At 51.0% G+C, this 19,992-nt stretch overlaps 2 protein-coding genes across 5 annotated transcripts; one reads left to right on the forward strand and one right to left on the reverse strand.

Moving 5' to 3' along the window:
* Positions 1-630: 630 nt before the first annotated feature.
* Positions 631-8,803, reverse strand: LOC116862989 (lysosomal thioesterase PPT2). 4 transcript variants are annotated; one of them, XM_032850453.1, is made up of 10 exons: positions 7,460-7,661; positions 6,859-6,909; positions 6,334-6,527; positions 5,931-6,084; positions 5,373-5,468; positions 5,176-5,283; positions 4,563-4,646; positions 4,359-4,443; positions 1,644-1,698; positions 631-1,456 (listed from the first exon to the last, which is right to left on the reverse strand). In XM_032850453.1, the coding sequence occupies exons 3-10, from the start codon at positions 6,517-6,519 to the stop codon at positions 1,313-1,315; spliced, it is 912 nt and encodes a 303-aa protein (XP_032706344.1). In that variant the 5' UTR covers positions 6,520-6,527; positions 6,859-6,909; positions 7,460-7,661; the 3' UTR covers positions 631-1,312. The 4 variants fall into 4 exon arrangements, with proteins under 4 accessions (XP_032706344.1, XP_032706341.1, XP_032706345.1 ...); XM_032850450.1 differs by lacking the exons at positions 6,859-6,909; positions 7,460-7,661 and adding an exon at positions 8,666-8,803 and having other exon boundaries at positions 6,334-6,549; XM_032850454.1 differs by lacking the exons at positions 6,859-6,909; positions 7,460-7,661 and adding an exon at positions 8,666-8,758.
* A 317-nt stretch (positions 8,804-9,120) lies between these two features.
* LOC116862990 (proline-rich transmembrane protein 1) lies at positions 9,121-12,874 on the forward strand. Its single transcript, XM_032850455.1, has 4 exons — positions 9,121-9,319; positions 10,227-10,765; positions 11,472-11,657; positions 11,799-12,874. Exons 1-4 carry the CDS (start codon positions 9,301-9,303, stop codon positions 11,973-11,975), a joined length of 921 nt encoding a protein of 306 aa, XP_032706346.1. The 5' UTR covers positions 9,121-9,300; the 3' UTR covers positions 11,976-12,874.
* The last annotated feature ends 7,118 nt before the right edge of the window (positions 12,875-19,992 follow it).

A 19,992-nucleotide genomic window follows, 5' to 3' on the forward strand; every position in this document is an offset into this window, starting at 1 on the left:
CTGGCAGAGAAAAGCACGGTCAGGTCATGGGAGAAGAGGCAAGAACAGCTGAAGAAAGAAAGGAGGGCAAGTCATTACAAAAGGCCAAGGGGGGGTGGACAGCCCAGGGCACTAAGGGGAAATTGCCCCCCATTTCTTGATGACATTTGTTAGGGCCTTGAGGGGGGCAGAGTTGAGTCAGCCACCACCCCCCATGCAAGACTAGACAGGGCCCTATTGTCTCCACCAAAATTCCTTCTTTCAAGGAAGAGGAGGCTCATTGTCCAGCCTCTCACCCAACTGTGGCCTACAAAGGTCGAAAAGGGGCGCAACAAATGCCCACCCTGACCCTTAGCCCCCTTGTCTAGCCTGGGGGTGGCAGGCGCATTCCACCCATGAGGCTGGGGCACAAACCACTGGAGCTCTGGGCTCAGCCCCCCAAGCTTAGGCTGGGACAGGAAGAGAATTGTCCTCTGCAGGAAAGAACCCACAGAGAATCAGGAACCCACACAGAATGGGCATTTAGAGAGCGGAAACACCAAGGGGGTCCCACCCCAGACCAGGCATCCGGGCACCCAGACCTCAGGCTCTCCATCCCCACCTTCCTTGGGGAGCCAGGTCCCCCTTACCTGGAAATGAGCCAAGCCACACTGAGGAAATGGAACTTTATTTCCATTAATACAGGGTTAACACCCATTCAATGATAGCTAAAAGAGGGGCTGGGGCCTCAAAGAAACTAGGCTCCCAGGGGGTACCCCAACACTGAACGTAGGGACTGGGGGATCCCCAAACCTGAGATGGGCCTCACAGGCCATAGATATTCCCCAACACTGACATTTCAAGAACAGAACTGTCCCCATAGGGGAGCCTCAGAACCCCACTCTCATGGGTAGTCCTTCCTGGGAGTTGGGAAAGCTGAGGAAAAGGGAACATGGGGAGAAGAGAAGCTAAAAATGACCTGAGTGGCCTAGAAGGAGACCCCTGTAGCGGGCAGGGGCTGGGTTCTCCTTCCGTAACAGCCAGAGACGGAGGGTCGGCGGCAGCAGCAGCAACAGCAGGAGCAGCCACAAGTTAAAAACCTGGTTTCTCTCTTCCCAACCTTGGGCTTGGGAGGCTGAGAGAGCACGGAGCAAACCCCAGACATGAGCTGGGGGAACACCAGGATTTGTCATGTACAGAGAAGAGGAGGAAGGGGTCGTGGGAGCCCTAGTTGGTGCGGGCAGTGTGGGAACAATGGGGTGGTCCCAGGCACATCAGAGCCTGACATTTGCCTTCCAAGGCCACCGCTTGGTTTCTGGGCTGGGGAGTTCCCGGGGGATCTCTGAGGACATCCTCAGGAGAGCCAGGGTTCAATGCAGGTCTCATAAAGGGTACGGTTGGAGTGCCAGGCCGTGTGGGCGATCCCAGCCATCGGACACCTCACTATGGCTCCCCGGGCCAAGAGTGTCTTCAACCCAAAAGAATCCCGCAGATAAACCTTCAAGGTGGGCAAAGGGTCACAGCAGACAGACAGATGAAGAAACAAAATGAGTTCCTGCTGGTGTCCTGAGTCCCCTCTCCCCACAGGGTGAACCCTTCCGCGCTCAGGGGTCGGTGGCAGGGAGGGCTACAGACTGAGGTGGGACAGAGCATGAAGAAAGGGGACACAATCCCAGGGGGCTCACCGGTTGCTCCTCCATCTCCAAGACCGTCTCATTGGCGTCATAGAAACCAAAGAAGCTACAAAGAGATTGAGGGTGGGCAGAGGAGGTTATCAGGAGAGCTGGAGAAAATCAAGGTAGGCTAGGGGACTTTGGGAACTCATGGCCGCAAGACACTCAAAATACTTAATTAGGTATCATGTGCCTCACTGAAACTATAGCAAGGCTTCTGCAGAGTCCCATCAAAAATGCGTGACCTGAACCTACTCCTGAGGAAACAGCTGACAAACCCTGAGGGACATTCTACAAAATGTCTGGACCACACTCCTCAAAAATTTCGATGTCAGAGACAAGTAGTCCAGAAAAAAAAGAGAGACTAAAGAGCAAGTAAATGCGACTCATGATCCCAGGATGGATCTTGCAATGAATTTTTTTCCCCCCTTCATTAAGATGTCCTTCATTAAGGACAACTGGAAAATACCTGAATCAGGTCTATAGAGTAGCCTAGCCATGTTAAGTTCCTGACTTTGATCATGGTATTGGGGCTACATAAGGAATGTCCTGTGCACAGCAGACAGACAGACATACTGCAGTGTTAGGGATAAAGAGACCTCATGTCTACAACCTATTCTCAAACAGTTCACAAACACACCTATACCCTGTATCTGAATAGAGAACAGAGGAGGGCAGAAACATGGTAAAATGTTAACATTTAGAAAATCTAAATGAAGAATACATTAAGACTGCTTTTGTAATACTTTGGTAACTTATTAAGTATGAAATTATTCCCAAATATAAAGGATAAACAGGTCTTAAGATTCTCAAAAGCAGTATTTAACTGGCATGGGCCGTGAGAGGGCACTGTCCATGACAAACAAAGGCTAATAGTATTAAGTCCAATAGGCTACGGGAACAAAGAGAGGCCACTCGCCTGGTTCTAAAGCACCAACAAAGGCTTCCCAGTGAGGACTCTCCCCTAGGGAAGGCTGTTCCCCAGGCAAATGAAGAGCAGGAGCCAAGGTACAGAAGTGAGGCCCAGCTGGGTGCTGGGGGGGAGCTGGGCTGAAGGCCCAGAGGCCATGCTGAGTTGGGCTGGAGGCCGGGAGGCCATACGTTTCACCAGGTGTAGGAGAGTAGCAGGGGCACACAGACCTGGGTTTGAACTCCGGCTCTGCTGCACACTCCCAAACATGTGTGGCTGAGCGTATTATTCTCTTTGTCCCATATAAGAATACCTCCTTTGCAGAGAGGAAGTGAAACCGCATGGTTAAGTCAGATAGCCTGACTTCACAAGTTACTGACTCTATGAGGATTGAATAAGGTTTATTTGAGAAGTACTTGGAATCATGCCTTGACATGTAAAACATGCCATGTAATTGTGAGCTATTACTATCTTCACAGGGTTGTGGAGGTAAAATGAGAAAAAACAAATCCCATCCCATGGGAGTCCCGTGACTCCTTCACTTAAAATCCTCCAAGGCCTTCCCATCTCAAAATAAAAAGTCAAGGGCCATGGTTGCCAAGAGCTGGGGAAGGGAGTGGGGGAAAGCAGGGATGGGGAGTTCATGTTTAATGGCTATGGAGTTACAGTTTGGGGAAAAAAAAAGTTTTAAGAGATGGATGGTGGTGATGGTTACACAAGAATGTCAATGTGCTTAATGCCACTGAAGTGTACACTTAAAACGGTAACTTTTATGTTATATTTTAGGGGGGAAAAAAAATCAAGGCCTGACTGCCCTACAAAGGCTAAACATCACTGGATCCCTACTACCCCTTTCATCTCCTCTCCCGCCCTTCCCAGCTCCCTGCACTCTAACCACTGGCCTCCTTATTCCTCACACCTGCCCCAGGACATCTGTAGATGCTACTCCTTTCCCGGAGTCATCCCCCCGCCCCACTAGATTGTTCCACAGCTCCTTCCTTCACTTCAAGTTTCTACTCAAATGGCAACTCTTCCAGGACCTGTCTGGCCATCATCTGACATAGGCTCCAGTTATCTTCTAATCCCTTCCCCTGCCTTGTCTTATTACCACCTGATATATGTATTTACATTTATTATGTCTCCTACACTACCAGATCGTAAGCTACGTAATAGCAGGGACTTCTCTCTCATTTACCCCTGCATCCCAGTGGCCCAGAACAGTGCCTGGGCATACATACAGTGCTCCATAAATATTCATTAAGGACTAAAGTAGCTTAGGTGACATTTTAGATCACTCATGATGGTCTGCAACAGAGGCCCATACATAGCATAATGGAGCCACAGATTTTCCTGAGGTACAGGATGGAGGGGACGGGGCTGGAGGTCATTACGGAAGTCTAGGTATGTAAAACAGGTGGGAGGAAACATAAAATGGCATGGAACTATACACATCCTACCAATGACAACTTCCTGGTTTTGATACTGCGCTAGAGTTACATAGGATGCAATTGTGGGGGGAACCGGGCGAAGAATACATACCCAGGACCTCTCTACACTATCTTTGCAGCTTTCTATGAATCTGCAATTATCTGAAAGCTAAAAGTTTTTACAAGGCAGGGGTTTAGGGATGGAGAGGAAGCAGAGTCTGGAGGACGTAGCGACTGGCTGGATACAAGGAGTTGAGGGATGATGATTCCCACGTTTTGGTCTCCAGTGACAGGATATGTGGAGGGTGGGGCATGCAGGCCTGAGATAAATATTACTGGGAGTTGGGGGAAGTCCTTAGCCAATCTTCAGGCCACACAGTCCCTTATTACCTAGACTGCCAGGGGGTAATAACACCATCATCAGGGCCCCCAATCAGCACCAGGCGGCCCACACGAAGAAAGTTCTTCCTCCATGCTGAAGAGTGGGAAGAAAAGACCTTGCGTCAGTCACAGGGGTCAGGCCCTGTTGGAGAGGCAAACATAGGGGGTCAGAGAGGCAGAAAACGGGACCCAGGTAGGAGCCTAGGGTCTCACCGGTGGCATTGGGATGATCTCTTTCCCCATTAATCAGGGCCAGGAAGCTGCTGGCATTGAGGTACAAGTCATCATGGTGAGGGTCTAGGTACAAAGAGCAGTTAGAAAGACAGTCAGAGAAGCAGGGAAAAGAGGTAAGACCAGAGGCTGAAAGGCCAATCAGGGACTACAGTGATAGACAAGGTGACTACTAAGAGAAGCAATAACAGGAATTGTGAACAAGAGAGCAAACACCTTTATCCAGCACCTAGGATGCCAGGTACTGTTCAAAGTATATTACGTATATTACATGTTAATTTCTTTAATCTTTACAACGCTCTATAGGGTAGATACTATATTATTATTTTACAGATACAGAAAACAATCACAACCAAATATTTACTATCTGCCCCTTTAGAGAAAAAGTTTACTGACCCCTGCCCCAGACTAACTCTGAAGCAGTAAGGTAATACACAGAAAGTGTTCTCAATAGTGCCTAGTCACACAGTTATCTTCAGCATCGCTGAAGTTATCTTCAGCATCACTGCTGGTTATGGTACAAGGGGGAGCAGCAGACCCTACCCCCCCAGGGTGCCCCCTCCATGCAGACCCCAGTTTGGTATCCCCTATTCACCGTGCCAGTAGTTGCAGATGGAGAATTCTTGGCCCCAGGGGCTGTAGCAGATCCGGTAGAGGTTAGACCTCATGGAGGTAGGGAAGAGCCACTTCAAATAGTCTGTATCTGGCAAGAGAACAGCAGAGTCCAGTGGCCCCAAACTTCTGTGTCCCCAAAACTCAGGGCCCTCTCTGGAGCCCACCATCCCCACTCACCTCCATACTGTCCCATTTGTGGAGAGGAGAGAGAGATGAAAGAATCCACGTTGTGCTCCTCCATGACGGACAGCAGTGCCCGGCACACCAGGCCCCCTGGAGGCAGAATGCCACATGAGGCTGGGACTTAGGGACAGCCAGGCCAACAGCCTCCCAACATGCTCCCCACCCCCAGCGTGTCCCCGTAAGAGGACTGAAGCCCAGAGAAAGCAGGCACACCTTGTGGCAAAAAGTTATATGTCGTGAAAGTAACAGAGCCAGAATTAGATTCTGGGTCTCCCCACTCTACCTGTAGGGTGCTTTTTACTCTCCCATTATCCCTTATGTCCAAGAACCATGGGTAATGGCAAAAGGGGGCAGCAGCATGGGGAGCCTCCCTCCCACTGAGGACACAGAGATAAGACCCAGGTGCTGAGGGAAGTCAGAAAAGTAGGGCTCAGGTACTAGGGCTCTGGCTAGGAACAACCAGGTTCAGAAAAGGGGACACCAGGAAGTGTCCCTCAGGTAAGGATCAAGCCTCAGATAGGGCTTAGAAGTTGGGAGGGGGAGGGCGCCTACCCTGCGAGTAGCAGATGAGATGCACCCCTTCAGGGGCCTCTGCCATGATGGGGGCCACAGCCTCTCCGAACCCTTGCACCTGTTCCCACAAGGGTCGCAAGCTCTCTCTTCCATCGAAGAGATCGAGCACTGTCACCACAGTCCCAGGGTGTGTCTGTGGGAAGGGGGCAATGCTGCAACAGGGGATGGACTATGAAGCCCCTCCACACCGCCCCCTGGCCAGCGTCCTCATGCCTATGGCGCCCTGCAATGAGAACCAGGGATCTCATCCTCCGACTCTCCCAACGCCAGCACCAGCTCCTCTAGGAACTGGGCAGACCCGGAAGCGCAGTTTTCAGTTCCCCATTCTCCTTCCCCCGTCACTACAGTCGCGCGCCCCACAACCGAGTGTCCCCTGCCAGACCTCGTTGATGTATTCCAGCAGGTGGCGGAAGCTGTATGAGCTGTCAAAGAGCCCGTGCACCACGATGACCGGTTTGTAGGAAGCGCGATGGGGCGCAGGGGCTGCTGGCAGCAGCAGCGGCGGCAGGAACGGCAACAGGAGCAGAATCCCCGCCGGGGGGAGCCGCAGCTCTCTGAGGACCAGCATGCTCCCGCCTGAGAAGGGGGCGATGAGGGCCTGTGAGAGAGATGACAACACGCTCTCCCCTCGGAGCAGACGCCCGGCAATCAAGATCCGCCCCCGACCGTGCTCAAACTAGGTCCAGGTCACAAAATAGACTACTTTGAACTTACTTCAGGACTGTAGGGAAACACACCCCCCTACACGCACCGACGCACACCCGAAACCCCGCCCCCAACTCAGCCGGGACTCAGTCCCTAGGCCCAGGATCTTCCTAATGCATCATGCCAGCCATGCACGACCCTGGCTTTTGCAAGAAAGACCCCTGAGCAGCAGCGCAGGCTCCTGGAGAATGCAAGCTCCCACCTGGCCTAGGTCCGTGAGCCTGGCTCCGCCCGCTGTTTACTTCTCCCTAGACTCGAACCCGCGGGTGGGGGGGAGGGGAAGGGTGTAAGGACAGCGCGCGCAGGGGAATGACGGACGGGAGAGGGGAGGCTGCTAGGGGTCGCGCTTCGCCGTCACATCCGGGGCTTTCCCTGGCAACCGTGCCGGCGTCCCCTGAAACGCAGCCGGGACCGGAGGGGCAATGGAACATTCCACTGCATTCCGGGAGCGGGGGAGGAAGTAGGCAGACCGATCCATTTAGGCCGGTGGGGAGAGGAAGAAGTGGCAAACATATCCTGGGAATCTGGAGAAGGCCGGTCCAGGCCCTGCTGCACCAGCGAGCCGAGGATCCGATTTCCTGGCCTTGATTCGCCCCACTTCCCAATTCAGGCGTCCTGCTCGGCTGCGGAACATGAAGTTCTCCCTCCCCCAGGGTGGGGGTGAGGGAGAGGGCGCTGGGGAACAGACTGGGGAAAGGCAGTCCTCCGCATTTCGACCTACGCCGGATCCGGGCTGAAGCCAGCCCAGGCTGACCCCTCCCCACCCCTACCGGCCAGCCGCCGGCCCCAGGTCAGCGCCTTACAACTGTTCATTATGAAGTGCGTGTAGTGCCCTTGTCTCCAGGGACGCGAAGAGTCCTTGAGGCCCCTCGAGCTAAAAGTGCTGCCTGGCCCAGTTTCTCCCGGCCTACTCTACTCCGCTCCCGGTATACGACCCACCTCCAAGGGGTGGAGGGCCCCTGGGGCAGCGCTGACTCACGCTCGCGTGGTTTCCACCAGTCTTTCAACTTGAGGGACCCCCCCACAATCTGCCCTCGGCTGGGAGCTCTTGTGGGCGGCTTGCGACGCAGACCCTCGCACCGCATCCGGACTTCCGCGCTCCAGGTGTCCTGCACCTCCGGCCGCGACCCCTTTCCCGATACCTAGGTGGGCTTTTACTTAGCATTTAAAAGCGTTCCCCTTGAGGAAAAAGGATTTCGAAGCTTGTCTGAGTCCCTCCCTCTAGTCACAAGGTCTTTGCAAGTCTAAAGTTTCTCAATAAAACTGACGTGTGCCGAGAGGTGTGTGATGTGAGGACGGGGTGGCGGTAGGGGGTCCGGAGCTCACGGGAACACGAACGCGAAACCAGAACGACCAGTTCGGGGCCCTGACCTAAATGTCAGGAGCCTGGGACTGGTCCAAGCGAGGGCTTCAGCTCTGTAGCCTCGGCTTGGACGCGAAGGGGAAGGACACAGCTGGAGAAGGCGACTGCCTCAGTGGGGGGATGGGGAATACTAATCTGAAGGTGGAGGCAGGAGAGGGTTAATGATACCCCGACTGTGCTTTTGCGAAAAGCCCAAGTCTTGTAAATCCCGGTAGACTGCCTACCTTCACCTTCCTTCCCCTTGTAAGCGCTCACAAGATACAATGAAGAAATAAAAGCCCGCAATTACAGCTGTGCTCCAACCTCCCCCCGCCCCCCACCACATACTCTCCTGTCGATTCAGGAGGTGGCTTTGCGTCTTGGCAGGGGTGGTGGGTGGGTGGGATCTGAACACTGATGTGCCCAGAAACTCTAAGAAGCCCAATTATCGAAGGGGGAAAGGGAGACCAAGCACATACTCCCAAAATGGAGTTGCCAGAAATGAACTGATCCATCCCCTCCTCCCAAAGTGCTGAGCTCCTTCACTCCGGAGAAAAAGGTGTCTCTGCATCCCTCCAGCTTCCTCTCAGTCTGCCAACCCTCACTCCCCCAGCCACAGGCCCAGCGGCTGCTGAACCACTGTAGACCCAAGCCCCCGGCACTTTACCTGCAGTTCACCCCAGGCCATAACCCTGGGAACTCTTCAAGCCATCGCAGGTCTCAACTCTGCAGTTGTCTCTCATATACAGTTACCCTTCCTAAAGTGGGGGAAAGTAGAGCTAAGGATTTGGAGGAAGATCCTGAGAACTTGTAGGGACTCTGAGGGAAGCTGAGGAGGGGGGCCCCTGACTAGGGTGAATGAGATCCGGTGGGGACTGGGGTACTAAATCCACTGAGCACCTGCTCACTTCCTCCCACAATATAATCACTACAGCCAGTCTTCAAGGGGAAGACTCTAGAGAGTTCTCCCTCCCTCCTTCCTTCCCTTAGTCCCACCCGCCTCGCCCGGTCTTGCTTGCCTCCCTGTTTCCATGACAACTCCAAGGGAGCCCAAACTGAGGGCTTGAATGCCAGGGTGAGAGGAGGAGAGACGGAGTGAGGGTACCTCGGAAACTGTCCCCCTCCCTCTTTTCGGTCCCTTTAAGCTCCCCCCCCTCCCTGCTCTCCCTCCGCCCCCCGCCGCTGTCTTCATCTCTCCATCTCTGTGCCGCTACCGGCTGCGCAATCTGCTCACCGAGACTCCGACGCCAGCCAGGGACCCCACTCCCGCTACAGGGACCCTGTCCCAGTGAAACCACAGGCATGTCATCGGAAAAGTCAGGTAAAAAACAACAAAACCTACCCTTTCCACCATCTTCAGACTCTTCCCCCCTCCACCATCCTTGGCCCCAACCCTCTACCTCCCTTACCCCTCCCTGGGGGGGTGGGGGTGATTCTGTTTCATTCCCCTTCTGTCCAGCTCTCAACCCCCCCATCCCCCTTCTCCTTCTATATCCCTCCCTTCTCTTCCTTTCCTCCCTCCAATCTCAGCCTTGTCCCCTTGCCAACAACATGGAAAGGGGACAGGTTGAAAGGGTGAGGGAAGTAGAAGAGTGGCCTAGCATCAGCCAGGTACTGCAGGGACAGCAGCATTGGGAGTGACAGATGGACCGATGACATTGGCTTGCATGGGGACATCCAGTGGAGACATATAAAGATATGATCAAATGGAGGTTGTTAGGGGAGTAAAACCCTTCTTTATCTGCCCTAAAAGAGGTACTGGAATTCTCAGAGAGGCTAGGGCACCCCTCCCCAGGGCAAGAAGGCAGAGTGGAATATGTCGTCCTCCATGTGTTTATACAACTGTTGAATTAAGCACATGTTAACACTGTGTTGCATGTCTACACATGTGCACACTCAGGACTAGCTCAGATGGGCAAGTCCCAGGCAGCCATAGCTTTGGTGGCAGGTGAAAGCTCTGGGCACATTACTGAAGACAGAGAAGAGTGGAGGAGAGTTGCGACCTCAAAATCAGATTGAAAAAAAAGTGGGGGGTGGGGGCAGATGGCCTAGATCCAATCCCTTTCCTGCCCCAAGACCAAGAGATGCCTTCTCATCCATCTCCTCTGTCTCTCCCATTATCTTTCCCCATCCCTGGCCCTCTGTGTCTCCCCCTTATCTCCTTCCTTATCTCTTCTTTGCCTGTCTTGCCTCTGTCCCATACCCTCTCCTCCGCTCACCACCCCCAGGCCTCTCAGACTCAGTCCCTCACACCTCTCCGCCACCCTATAATGCCCCCCAGCCCCCAGCCGAACCCCCCGCCCCACCCCCACAGGCAGCCCCCTCCTCTCACCACCACCACCACCACCACTACCACCAGTCCGGGACTGCCACCCTCCCGCGCTTAGGGGCAGGCGGCCTGGCTTCTTCCGCGGCCACTGGTCAGCGCGGTCCCTCATCTTCCGCCACTCTGCCGCGGCCACCACACCACGCCCCGCCCGGCCCGGCCGCCGGGGCGCCCCCACCCGGCTGCGCTACCTTGCCCCGCATGCCACCCGACCCTTACCTGCAGGAGACTCGCTTCGAGGGCCCACTGCCCCCGCCGCCGCCAGCCGCCGCCGCTCCGCCCCCGCCGGCGCCCTCTCATACTGCCCAGGCTCCCGGCTTCGTGGTGCCCACGCACACGGGGGCGGTAGGCACGCTGCCACTGGGGGGCTACGTAGCCCCTGGCTACCCCTTACAGCTGCAGCCTTGCACTGCCTATGTGCCGGTCTACCCGGTGGGCACGGTGAGTACAGGGTGGACAGGGGCCCGGGAGGAAGGGGTGAGGACACATTGCGGGGGTGAGGGTGGGGCTGGTGGGATAGAGAAACAGGGCCAGGGGACGGGGCAGGTTCCTAAGACAAGGCCTAGAGAGAGGAGGGACTGAGGAAAGCCTTGGGAATGTGTGTGTGTGTGTGTGTGTGTGTGTGTGTGTGTGTGGTGTATGTGGGTTGCAGCTGGGGGCGGGGGGGGGGGTGTCTGGCAGTCTGTTGGGGTCAGAGATCAGGGTCTGGGAAGGGGAACGGAGCACAGAAGTCCAGAGGAGTTTCGAAAGAGGGAAAGGAGAGAGGGGGAGAAGAAATGGAATCCCGGGACCAAGGAGGAGAAAGGAAAAGAAACCTGGAACTGACTGATTAGGGAAGGCCAGGCAGATATTTGGGGAGAAGAAACAAGGCCTGGAGTGAGCCAAGACAGCGCTGGTATGGCCATACCTTACGGGGAGGGAATGTGGAGATCACTAAGAACATAGGGCAATCACAGCAATGACGAAAAGAGAGGAACCTACAGGGAATTTATGGGTGTCATGGAAGGGTAATGGATGATAAGTTCTTTTGAGAATCAACGTCCAAGAATGGTGCTTTAAAAACCACTCTGCCAGACGCAGAATGTTGGTAGGCTGGGAGAGGATGAGAATGACGTCCTGTCCTCTCCCTGCATCCTTCCTTCCACAGCCCTATGCAGGCGGGACCCCGGGGGGAACAGGAGTAACCTCCACGCTCCCCCCGCCGCCCCAGGGCCCAGGGTTGGCCCTGCTGGAGCCGAGGCGCCCGCCGCACGACTACATGCCCATCGCGGTGCTGACCACCATCTGCTGCTTCTGGCCTACGGGCATCATCGCCATCTTCAAGGCAGTGCAGGTGGAAGGGGAGTCGAGGGCGGCGTCTGGGAAAGGCGGCCTCACTCGGGTTTTCCTATTCTAACGGAGTGCGGGATGTTCAGGGGAGCATCTCAGAAGGAACAGCGGCTCTGATCCTCTTCCTTCTGCCCTTCCCCCGCAGGTACGCACAGCCTTGGCTCGCGGAGACATGGTGTCTGCCGAGATCGCTTCACGCGAGGCCCGGAACTTCTCCTTCATCTCCCTGGCGGTGGGCATTGCAGCCATGGTGCTCTGTACTATCCTCACTGTAGTCATCATCATCGCCGCGCAGCACCACGAGAACTACTGGGATCCGTAAGGGCCCACCCGGCCCGGCCCCACCCCGCGCCCCTCAACTTCCCAAGCGCGTTCTGCAGCCACGACGCGGATCCAGTGGGTGCCCCGCACACCTGCCTCTGGGGCCACCAAATTTCGATACAACCTAAACTCGGCCTCCACGGAACTTCTCGCCTTGAGGGCACGCTCCGAATCCAGTTCCTCAGGAACCCCGGAAAAAAACCCACCCCCAGAAATGCCACTTCCCGGGATCCCCGCCAGATGCCCGGCCCTCAGTCACTCCAGTCCCCCGCCTCTAAATGCAGCGCCCCCAGCCGAGCTCCCTCGGTCTCCGATCCCCAGCCGGAGACAGGTCCCCGAAGCCCCGCCTCCTCTATAGGCTCCGCCCCGGCTCTGACAAAACCCCGCCTCCAGGTCGGCAGGCTCCGCCTTCTTTTCCGTCCCCGCGGTGTGATTCAATCCAGTGATTGGGTTGTGGCGCTAGGTCTCCCCCACAGACTGACAGACTCTTCCCCTTCTCCAAGCGCAGGGGCCTAGCCCGGGGTAGCCACGCCCCCACGCTCTCTCATCTTCTCGTAGTACAGTTTTGTCTCCTCCACCCCGGTATCTTGCTATTTTCTTGCTAATCCCAGCACCTCTACTTTTAGTATTTTGGGAATGAGATTTGGGAGGTTCCCAGTTTAGTAGGACCTTTCACCTCGGGATGACGAAAGTCCCCGTTCTCTGTAAATATTCCCTTCCACCTATCCCAACCAGTGGGCAGCTGGGCAGAAGGTAACCCAGGGTACGTACTTCCCAACGTCCGGAGGAGCCAGTCTGCTCCCCGCTCCCCTTGGCAGTCCCCACGTTGTTCTGATTTGTGTGTGAGTGTGTGTGTGAATTTCTGAAAGAATATTAAAGAGACTAAGTGGATTTATCACCGTACTTCCGAAGACTGCAGACTTGCAAAGGCCCTCCTCTTTTGTTTGCCCCTTTTACCTCTCCTTAGCTTCCCTTCCAAGGGAAAGAAAGATAAAAGAAAACTGACAGAGACAAAAGTGGAACGGGTCTCCAAGACACCGGAAAGGCATAAATGTGGGGGCTGGGGGCAGGGGGACGTCTCCTTAGGAATCCCACCAGGGTGATCTGGTATGAGGTCCATTCTTGGTGGGGATTTCTTTCCCTAGCATATATTTTCCACTTCCTACTAGACTGGGCTTAGGGCTTTGAAGAGAGAGGATTTACAAGTAGACCCAACTATCTATCCCCACAACTCCAAGAAATCAGAAGAACAGGACAGACTATTCTGAAGAAGTTGGTCAGGGATCGGTTGACAGGGAAAACATGCCAACTGCCTACAGCTGTTCCTGCCTTCAGGCCAGAGGGTGGCAAACAGCCTGGATTGGAACCCTGCATGGTTTGTTGTACCTGTATAGGCGAAGGGAGAAGAGTGCTATGGGAGGTTATCCAATATTATTGACTGGGTGGCTTAAAAGCAACAGAAATTTATTTCTCACAGTTCTGGAGGCTGCAAGTCTGAGCAGAGACTTATTGTATCCTTACTTGTTGGAAGGGGCAAGGGAGCGCTATAGGGTTTCTTTTATAAGAACACTAATCCGTTCTTATAACGGCATTCATGAAAGCGCCACCCTCTTGATCCAAGCACCTCCCAAAGACTCCACCTCCTAGTACCATCAACTTGTGCAGTATGATTTCAACATGCAAGTTTTGGAGGGACCATAAACATTCAGATCAGAGCAGAGCCCCAGGGAGGAGGTCACTAGGCTCTCAAAGTCCAGCTGGACCTAGTTGCCCTCTCCCACCCTGAGGTCGACCAGGAGGCCTCTGGTGGAGGTGGGGCAGTACATAAACAGTGGACATGATATCTTCAGCTGTACACCTGCAGGCCAGAGTTCTATGCTGAATTCGTGCATTCATACAACGTGCGTTTGCAGGATGCCACAAGACATCTGCTAAAACAACGGATGTGAACACTGACCTCACCGGGTTTATGATCTAGAAGGAAAGCCATGTGTTGAGACAGGAGACATGGGAGGAGGATGGGATGGAGTATGGAAGTCGTGGGCTCTCCTTTGGACTTGTTAGATTTTATGTGTTTTGCTCACCAAACAGCTTGAAAAAAGAATTCTCATTTGCACATTGTTTCCACTTCCTCATCACCTACTCACTACCCCCCCTTAAATAAGTATTGTCAGGGATGTGTCTCTGTCTCTCTTTCATACCCACTATTTCTTAACCCTTTTTAAAAAAAATTTTAAAGCTTTAAAATATGCTCCCATTCCCTACTCTACTCAAACCAGAAGTTATCAGGAACCCAAATCAGCAGTATTTGCCTAGTATATGCACACTGCCTCTCTGAACCCACCTATGTCTGTCACTTGACCCTAGATTCTCCACTCTCCTGATTTAGGGACATGTAATCCCCCCACCCCAACTTCCACATATATTTCTAATCATCCCTTCACCTCTCCTCTCTTTTTTTCTCTTCCCTTCCCCTAAATGTCCATCTCCAGATTTTTTCTTTTTCTGAAACCTTCCCCTGAAAATCCCATCTGCTCCAAATTCAGATATCATTTCTAACTAAATGTTTCTCTGCTATAGACAGTACAGTTGTATTCTCCCCCCAAATTCATATGTTGAAATCCAATCCTTGTGTGATGGTGGGGACTTTGAGAGGTGATTAGGTCATGAGGACAAACCCTCACAAATGGGATTAGTGTCCTTATAAAAGAGACCCCAGAGAGTTCTCTTCCCCCTTCCACCACATAAAGACACAGTGAGAAGACAACCTTCTGTGTACCAGAAGGGGCTCTCATCTTATACCAAATCTGCCAGCACCTGGATCTTGGACTTCCCATTCTCCAGAACTGTGAGAAATTTCTATTTATAAGTCACGCAGTTTATGGTATTTGTTACAGTCGTCTGTGTTGACTGAGACATTCTCCAATTTATATTCATGCAGGCACTCTTTCAGTGCCAGGGGAATACGGCCACAGGGACCATGCTGCTTGCTGATCCTCTAAATTCAAATTGCTTCAAACAAAATGATGAAACGCCACGGAAAACCCATTTTCCTGTTCCTTTTAACGGCACCATTTGCCTATCCCCTTATCTGAAAACTTGATGCTTTCTCCGTCTCCCTCCTGCCTTTACTTTCGGTGCACTGTCAAGCCAAATCAATTCCATCATCGTAATATCTTTTGAATCTGTAACTTTTCCCCAGCCCTTGTCGGAAAAAATGACCTCATCTAGGATTGCTGCAACAGCGCCTCTAAAAAAATCTCCCTATTTCTTACCTCTCGCAGCTCCCAGTCTCCTTAAACACTGCTATCCCTAAACACATTTCTTTTATAACTCTGCTGCTCAAAAGCCCTTCAAGATTCCCTATTGCTTACTCAATTATTTATAAAACTGTAATCTGGCCTTCAACCACTTCCATAATTTAAAAACATCCAGCTTTCTCCCTTCAACCTAATCTCTAACCAAACTGAGTTACTCATCATTCCCACCCCCAGGTCCTTGCCCAGCTGTTCTCAAATCTTAGACCTCTTTCTCTAAACTCTCTCTCTTAAAAACCAAATTGTTTGCTGCTTGTCATGTGTTTCAGACCATATCTGAGCTTGTGCTCATGATGTTCTCCTCCTTCACATCTGCATCTCCACTTGGCCAAATTTTACCTATCCTTCAGGGCTCAGATTAATTCACCCCCTGATTCAAGCCAGAAGGGATTTCTCTCCTATGGGTTGGACTAAAGCAGTGGTTTCTAAACAGAGCTCCAGGCATTCCTTGGAGCACTGATTCTCACCCCCTGGTTCTACATTAGAGTCATCTGGGAGCATTTAAAAATCCCAAAGCCCAGGACACATCCCGAATCAATTAAATCACAATCTCTCAGGCATTAGTATTTTTTTAGCCATCCCCAGGTAATTCTAAAAGACAGCTAAGGTTGGGAATTACAGGCGTAGAGACAGTTGAGGGACCACAAAGGGAGAAGGGGGAAGCCCAAAAGGTATGGCTTCAACTAGAGCAACTTTCTTTAATAGAAAGGTATGCAGGTCTAACACCCGTACATTGTTCACTTTATCTGCATTTTCCCATCTCTTCCCACCTGAGATCTTGATGTACATGTTTTACTTTGAGAGCTGCTTGAAGGCAGGAGCCAAATTTGGCTTATCTCTGGTTTTTAGTTCCTCCTCAGGTAAAACATCTTGTACCCATCTTTGAACTCAATTGAATGGAAAAGAATTAGGCAGAGAAAGAAATGAATCACAATGGCTTCTTCCAGATCATTTCTCCCAGCCTCCTGGAGTGAAGTGAAGGTATATTCCTTTGATTCTGGAGTGAAGTGAAGGCATATTCTAATTTGATTCTCCACTCACTTTACCTCAATTCCCTCCCTGCATGGTGCCCTTGGCTCTTGCACCACAATGGACAGAGATTCCATCCTCTGGGAGAGGCTCTGACCCCTTCTAACATCTACTCAGGAGATTTAATTCCCCTATGATTTGATTCTGGGTCATCATTCCCCCTCATTCATTGAAAATTTTGTGCCTAGGTTACTGCCTTCCTCTCTATTCATTATTTTTGGTGGCTTTGATATCCCTGTAGATCACCATCTAGCATACTGGTCAGTTCCTGGCCTTCCTCACTTCCACTGGGTTTTCCCCACTCCCCACTGTCATACCTTCAACTTGGTTACCACCAATAACTGCCACCTCTCCCAAATCTGTTCAGTCTTTGCATGTCACCTTTCCGGGCTAGCCCATCCGAATCTCCTCCATTCAACACCCTATTCCAAAAATTCCTCAATCCCACCCAGATCTTCCATCCATCAACTCTCTCATTCCTCATTGATATTTGATCCCCTCAATTCTTCATTCCCCTCAGTACCCAGTGTAAATCCCAAGGTTCAAAACTATCATTACGTCTCAGCCCTTGTCCTTATATTCTTGGCCTCTCTCCTTCAGACACATTTGAGTCCTGTTTCAACCCAACTCTGTCTGTTCCACACCTGCACCCAACAACTAAATGTGTCTGAGGAAAAACACAGTCATATTGTCTGGTCTCACTTCCTTTCAGCCCTCAGTATGGCCTGCTCACGTTACCCTAGGCAGTTCACATTCCCTAAATCTGAGGCCACAGTTTCACAAAATGATGACCTTTCTTCTTATTCAGTGAGAAAATAGAGATTTTCAGAAGAGAACTTCCTCCTGGTTTCACTCCCAAATCTACTAGACCACCTGCGTCTCAGCTGTATTTATTGCCTTCTCCTTGTTACTGCAAGAGAAGCTGACCTGCCCCCAGACCCCATCTCATCTGTGTAATGGGATCCTGTCCCTTCTTACCTCTCAGAAACAGAACTTTTGAAATTAACTCCTATCTCTCCTGCACAGTTTTCGCCTTTAATGAAACATCTCCACCATCATACAAAGAGGTATGAAAATATAGTTCCTCTTTGAGAAGAAAAAAAAAAAAACCTTATTTTCTATTCACCTGTGCAGTGAAAGCACAACATTCAGAAGAGTGGATACTGGGGCGCCTGGGTGGCTCAGTTGTTAAGCATCTGCCTTCAGCTCAGGTCATGATTCCAGGGAGCTGAGATCCAGCCCCACATTGGGCTCCCTGCTCGACAAGAGGCATGCTTCTCCCTCTCCCTCTGCTGTTCCCCTGCTTGTGTTCCCTCTCTCACTGTGTCTCTCTCTGTCAAATAAATAAATAAAATCTTAAAAAAAAAAAAAAGAGTGGATACCCCTTGGCAGGAGAGGAATTCCAATCAAAGGGGAATATACACAGGAAACTTTAGCAATAACAGGAAAATTTTATTTCTTTTCTTTTCTGTTAAGATTTTATTTATTTGACAGGCAGAGAATACAAGTAAGCAGAGAAGCAGGCAGAGAGAGAGGAGGGAAGGAGGCTCCCTGCTGAGCAGAGAGCCCGATGTGGGGCTTGATCCCAGGACCCTGAGACCATGACCCGAACCAAAGGCAGAGGCTTTAACCCACTAAGCCACCCAGGCACCCCTCTTTTCTTTTCTTTCTTTTCTTTTTTTTTTTTTAAGATTTATTTATTTATTCTACAGAGAGAATCTCCAGCAGACTTCCTGCTGAGCAAAGAGCATGACACAAGGGTTGCTCCTAGGACCCTGAAATCATGACCTGAGCAGAAATCAAGAGTCAGGTGCTTAACTGAGTCAGCCACTCAGGCACCCCAGGAAGACTTTATTTCTTAAGCTGCATGGTGTTCCTTAAATTACTTTGTAATATATATGCACCAAGATTGAGAAACTTGGGCTAGACCATCCACAACTTTTGACACAGTTGAATGCTCCTTCCTCCTTGAAATGCTTTCTTCATTCCTTGAAATGCTTCACTACTCTTTCTGGATCCAACTAAAGAAAGTATTATATTCCCTAGTTCCTTATTTGCTACTCCTTCTGTCTTCATTGACAGCTCCTACTTCTCTTCCAGACTCCCACATATTAGATGGCCTAGGGACTCTTCCCTTGATCTTCTCCCTAACCCAAGCTCCTATGCTACCATTGTCCCTTGACTAGCCCCTTAATTGGATTTTCTCCTTCCATTTTTGACTGATACAGTCCTTCCTCCATGCAGAAATCAGAATGATCTTTTAAATTACCAGATGATATCACTCATCTTTCTCAAACCTTCTGATGGCTACCATATATACACTTAGAACAAAATTTAAAAATACTTACATTGACCTATGAAGCCTACCTGACCATGTTCTTCCCTACCTCTTTGACTTCATCTCCTCCCACCTTTTCCCTTGCTCCATCCACTCTGGCCTCCTTGCTGTTTTCTTAGATGCTATGAATTTAACATAAAAATCCTATTCCCTCCTACCTCAGGGCCTTTGCTCTCCTGTTTTTCTCTTCCTGGACACTCTTCCTCCAGTTGTCTGCATGCCTGTTCCTTTACATCATTTGTGTCTTTGCACAAATATCACCACCACAAGGAGGCTTTCCCCTCATCACTTGATTAAAAACAGCACAGTGCCCAATATTGTGGTCATAATGTATGGTAACGACTCAGTAAAGAGCAGCTCTCATCATTAAATGTTTCACTGTGGAAAAGCCTGCCTTTCACAGCTTCATCCTGCATCAAAACCCTGCCCATAAGGGATATGCAAACAAAATGCTTTGGGAGCAAAGAGGAGGGAGGAACAATTTTGATATCAATCCCAGAAGAACTAAAACCACAGAAACCACCAAAGCTATACAGAAGGGGAAATTTATTTAGCCTTTGGAAAGCTAGAGTTTTTGTCTCTCATGCTGATGATAAAAGGCAGAGAGTAAGTGCAGCATATGGCTCCATGTGGTGAGTATGGAATGCAGGGGAATGTGTGGGTATAAAAAATTCCAACCAGCTTGATGCCTGGTGACAGGACAGCCTGCATGGAGTATTGAAATAGTCTGGGAAAGCTGAGATTGACAAGCCAGAGATGAATATTACTGAATGCAAAGTGGCTTTCACTTCCGTATCCCTCCTGCTTTGTATTGCTTCCCTCACCTGCAATAAATCCTTTCAATCTCTGCAGATCAAAACTATGGCCATCCTCCAAAGCTCAACCCTCTGGACTCCTTTTCAGATCACACCCCAGTTGGGAATAACTTCCCCGACACTTATCACTTTCACCCTTGCATCTGGAGCTTTTGTTAACTATGACACCTTACTCTTTATTAGACTGCTGGCGGGGATCTCTGTATTTATCTCCATTTTCCTTATTTATTTATTATTATTTTAATTAACATATAATTTATAATTGGTTTCAAAGGTACAGGTCTGTGATTCATCAGCCTTATATAATACCAAGTGGTCGTTACAACGCATGCCCTCCTTAACTTCCATCACCCTGTTACCCCATCCCTCTACCCCCTCCTCTTCAGCAACTCTCAGTTGGTTTCCCATGATTAAGAGTCTTTTATGGTTTATTTCCTTCTCTGGTTTCATCTTGTTTTATTTTTTTCCTCTCTCTCTGGTTGATCCTCTATTTTCTTTCTTAAATTCCACATATCGGTG

Source organism: Lontra canadensis, unplaced genomic scaffold (genome assembly GCF_010015895.1).
Source record: "Lontra canadensis isolate GAN:19392208 unplaced genomic scaffold, GSC_riverotter_1.0 scaffold424, whole genome shotgun sequence".
NCBI lineage: Eukaryota > Metazoa > Chordata > Mammalia > Carnivora > Mustelidae > Lontra > Lontra canadensis.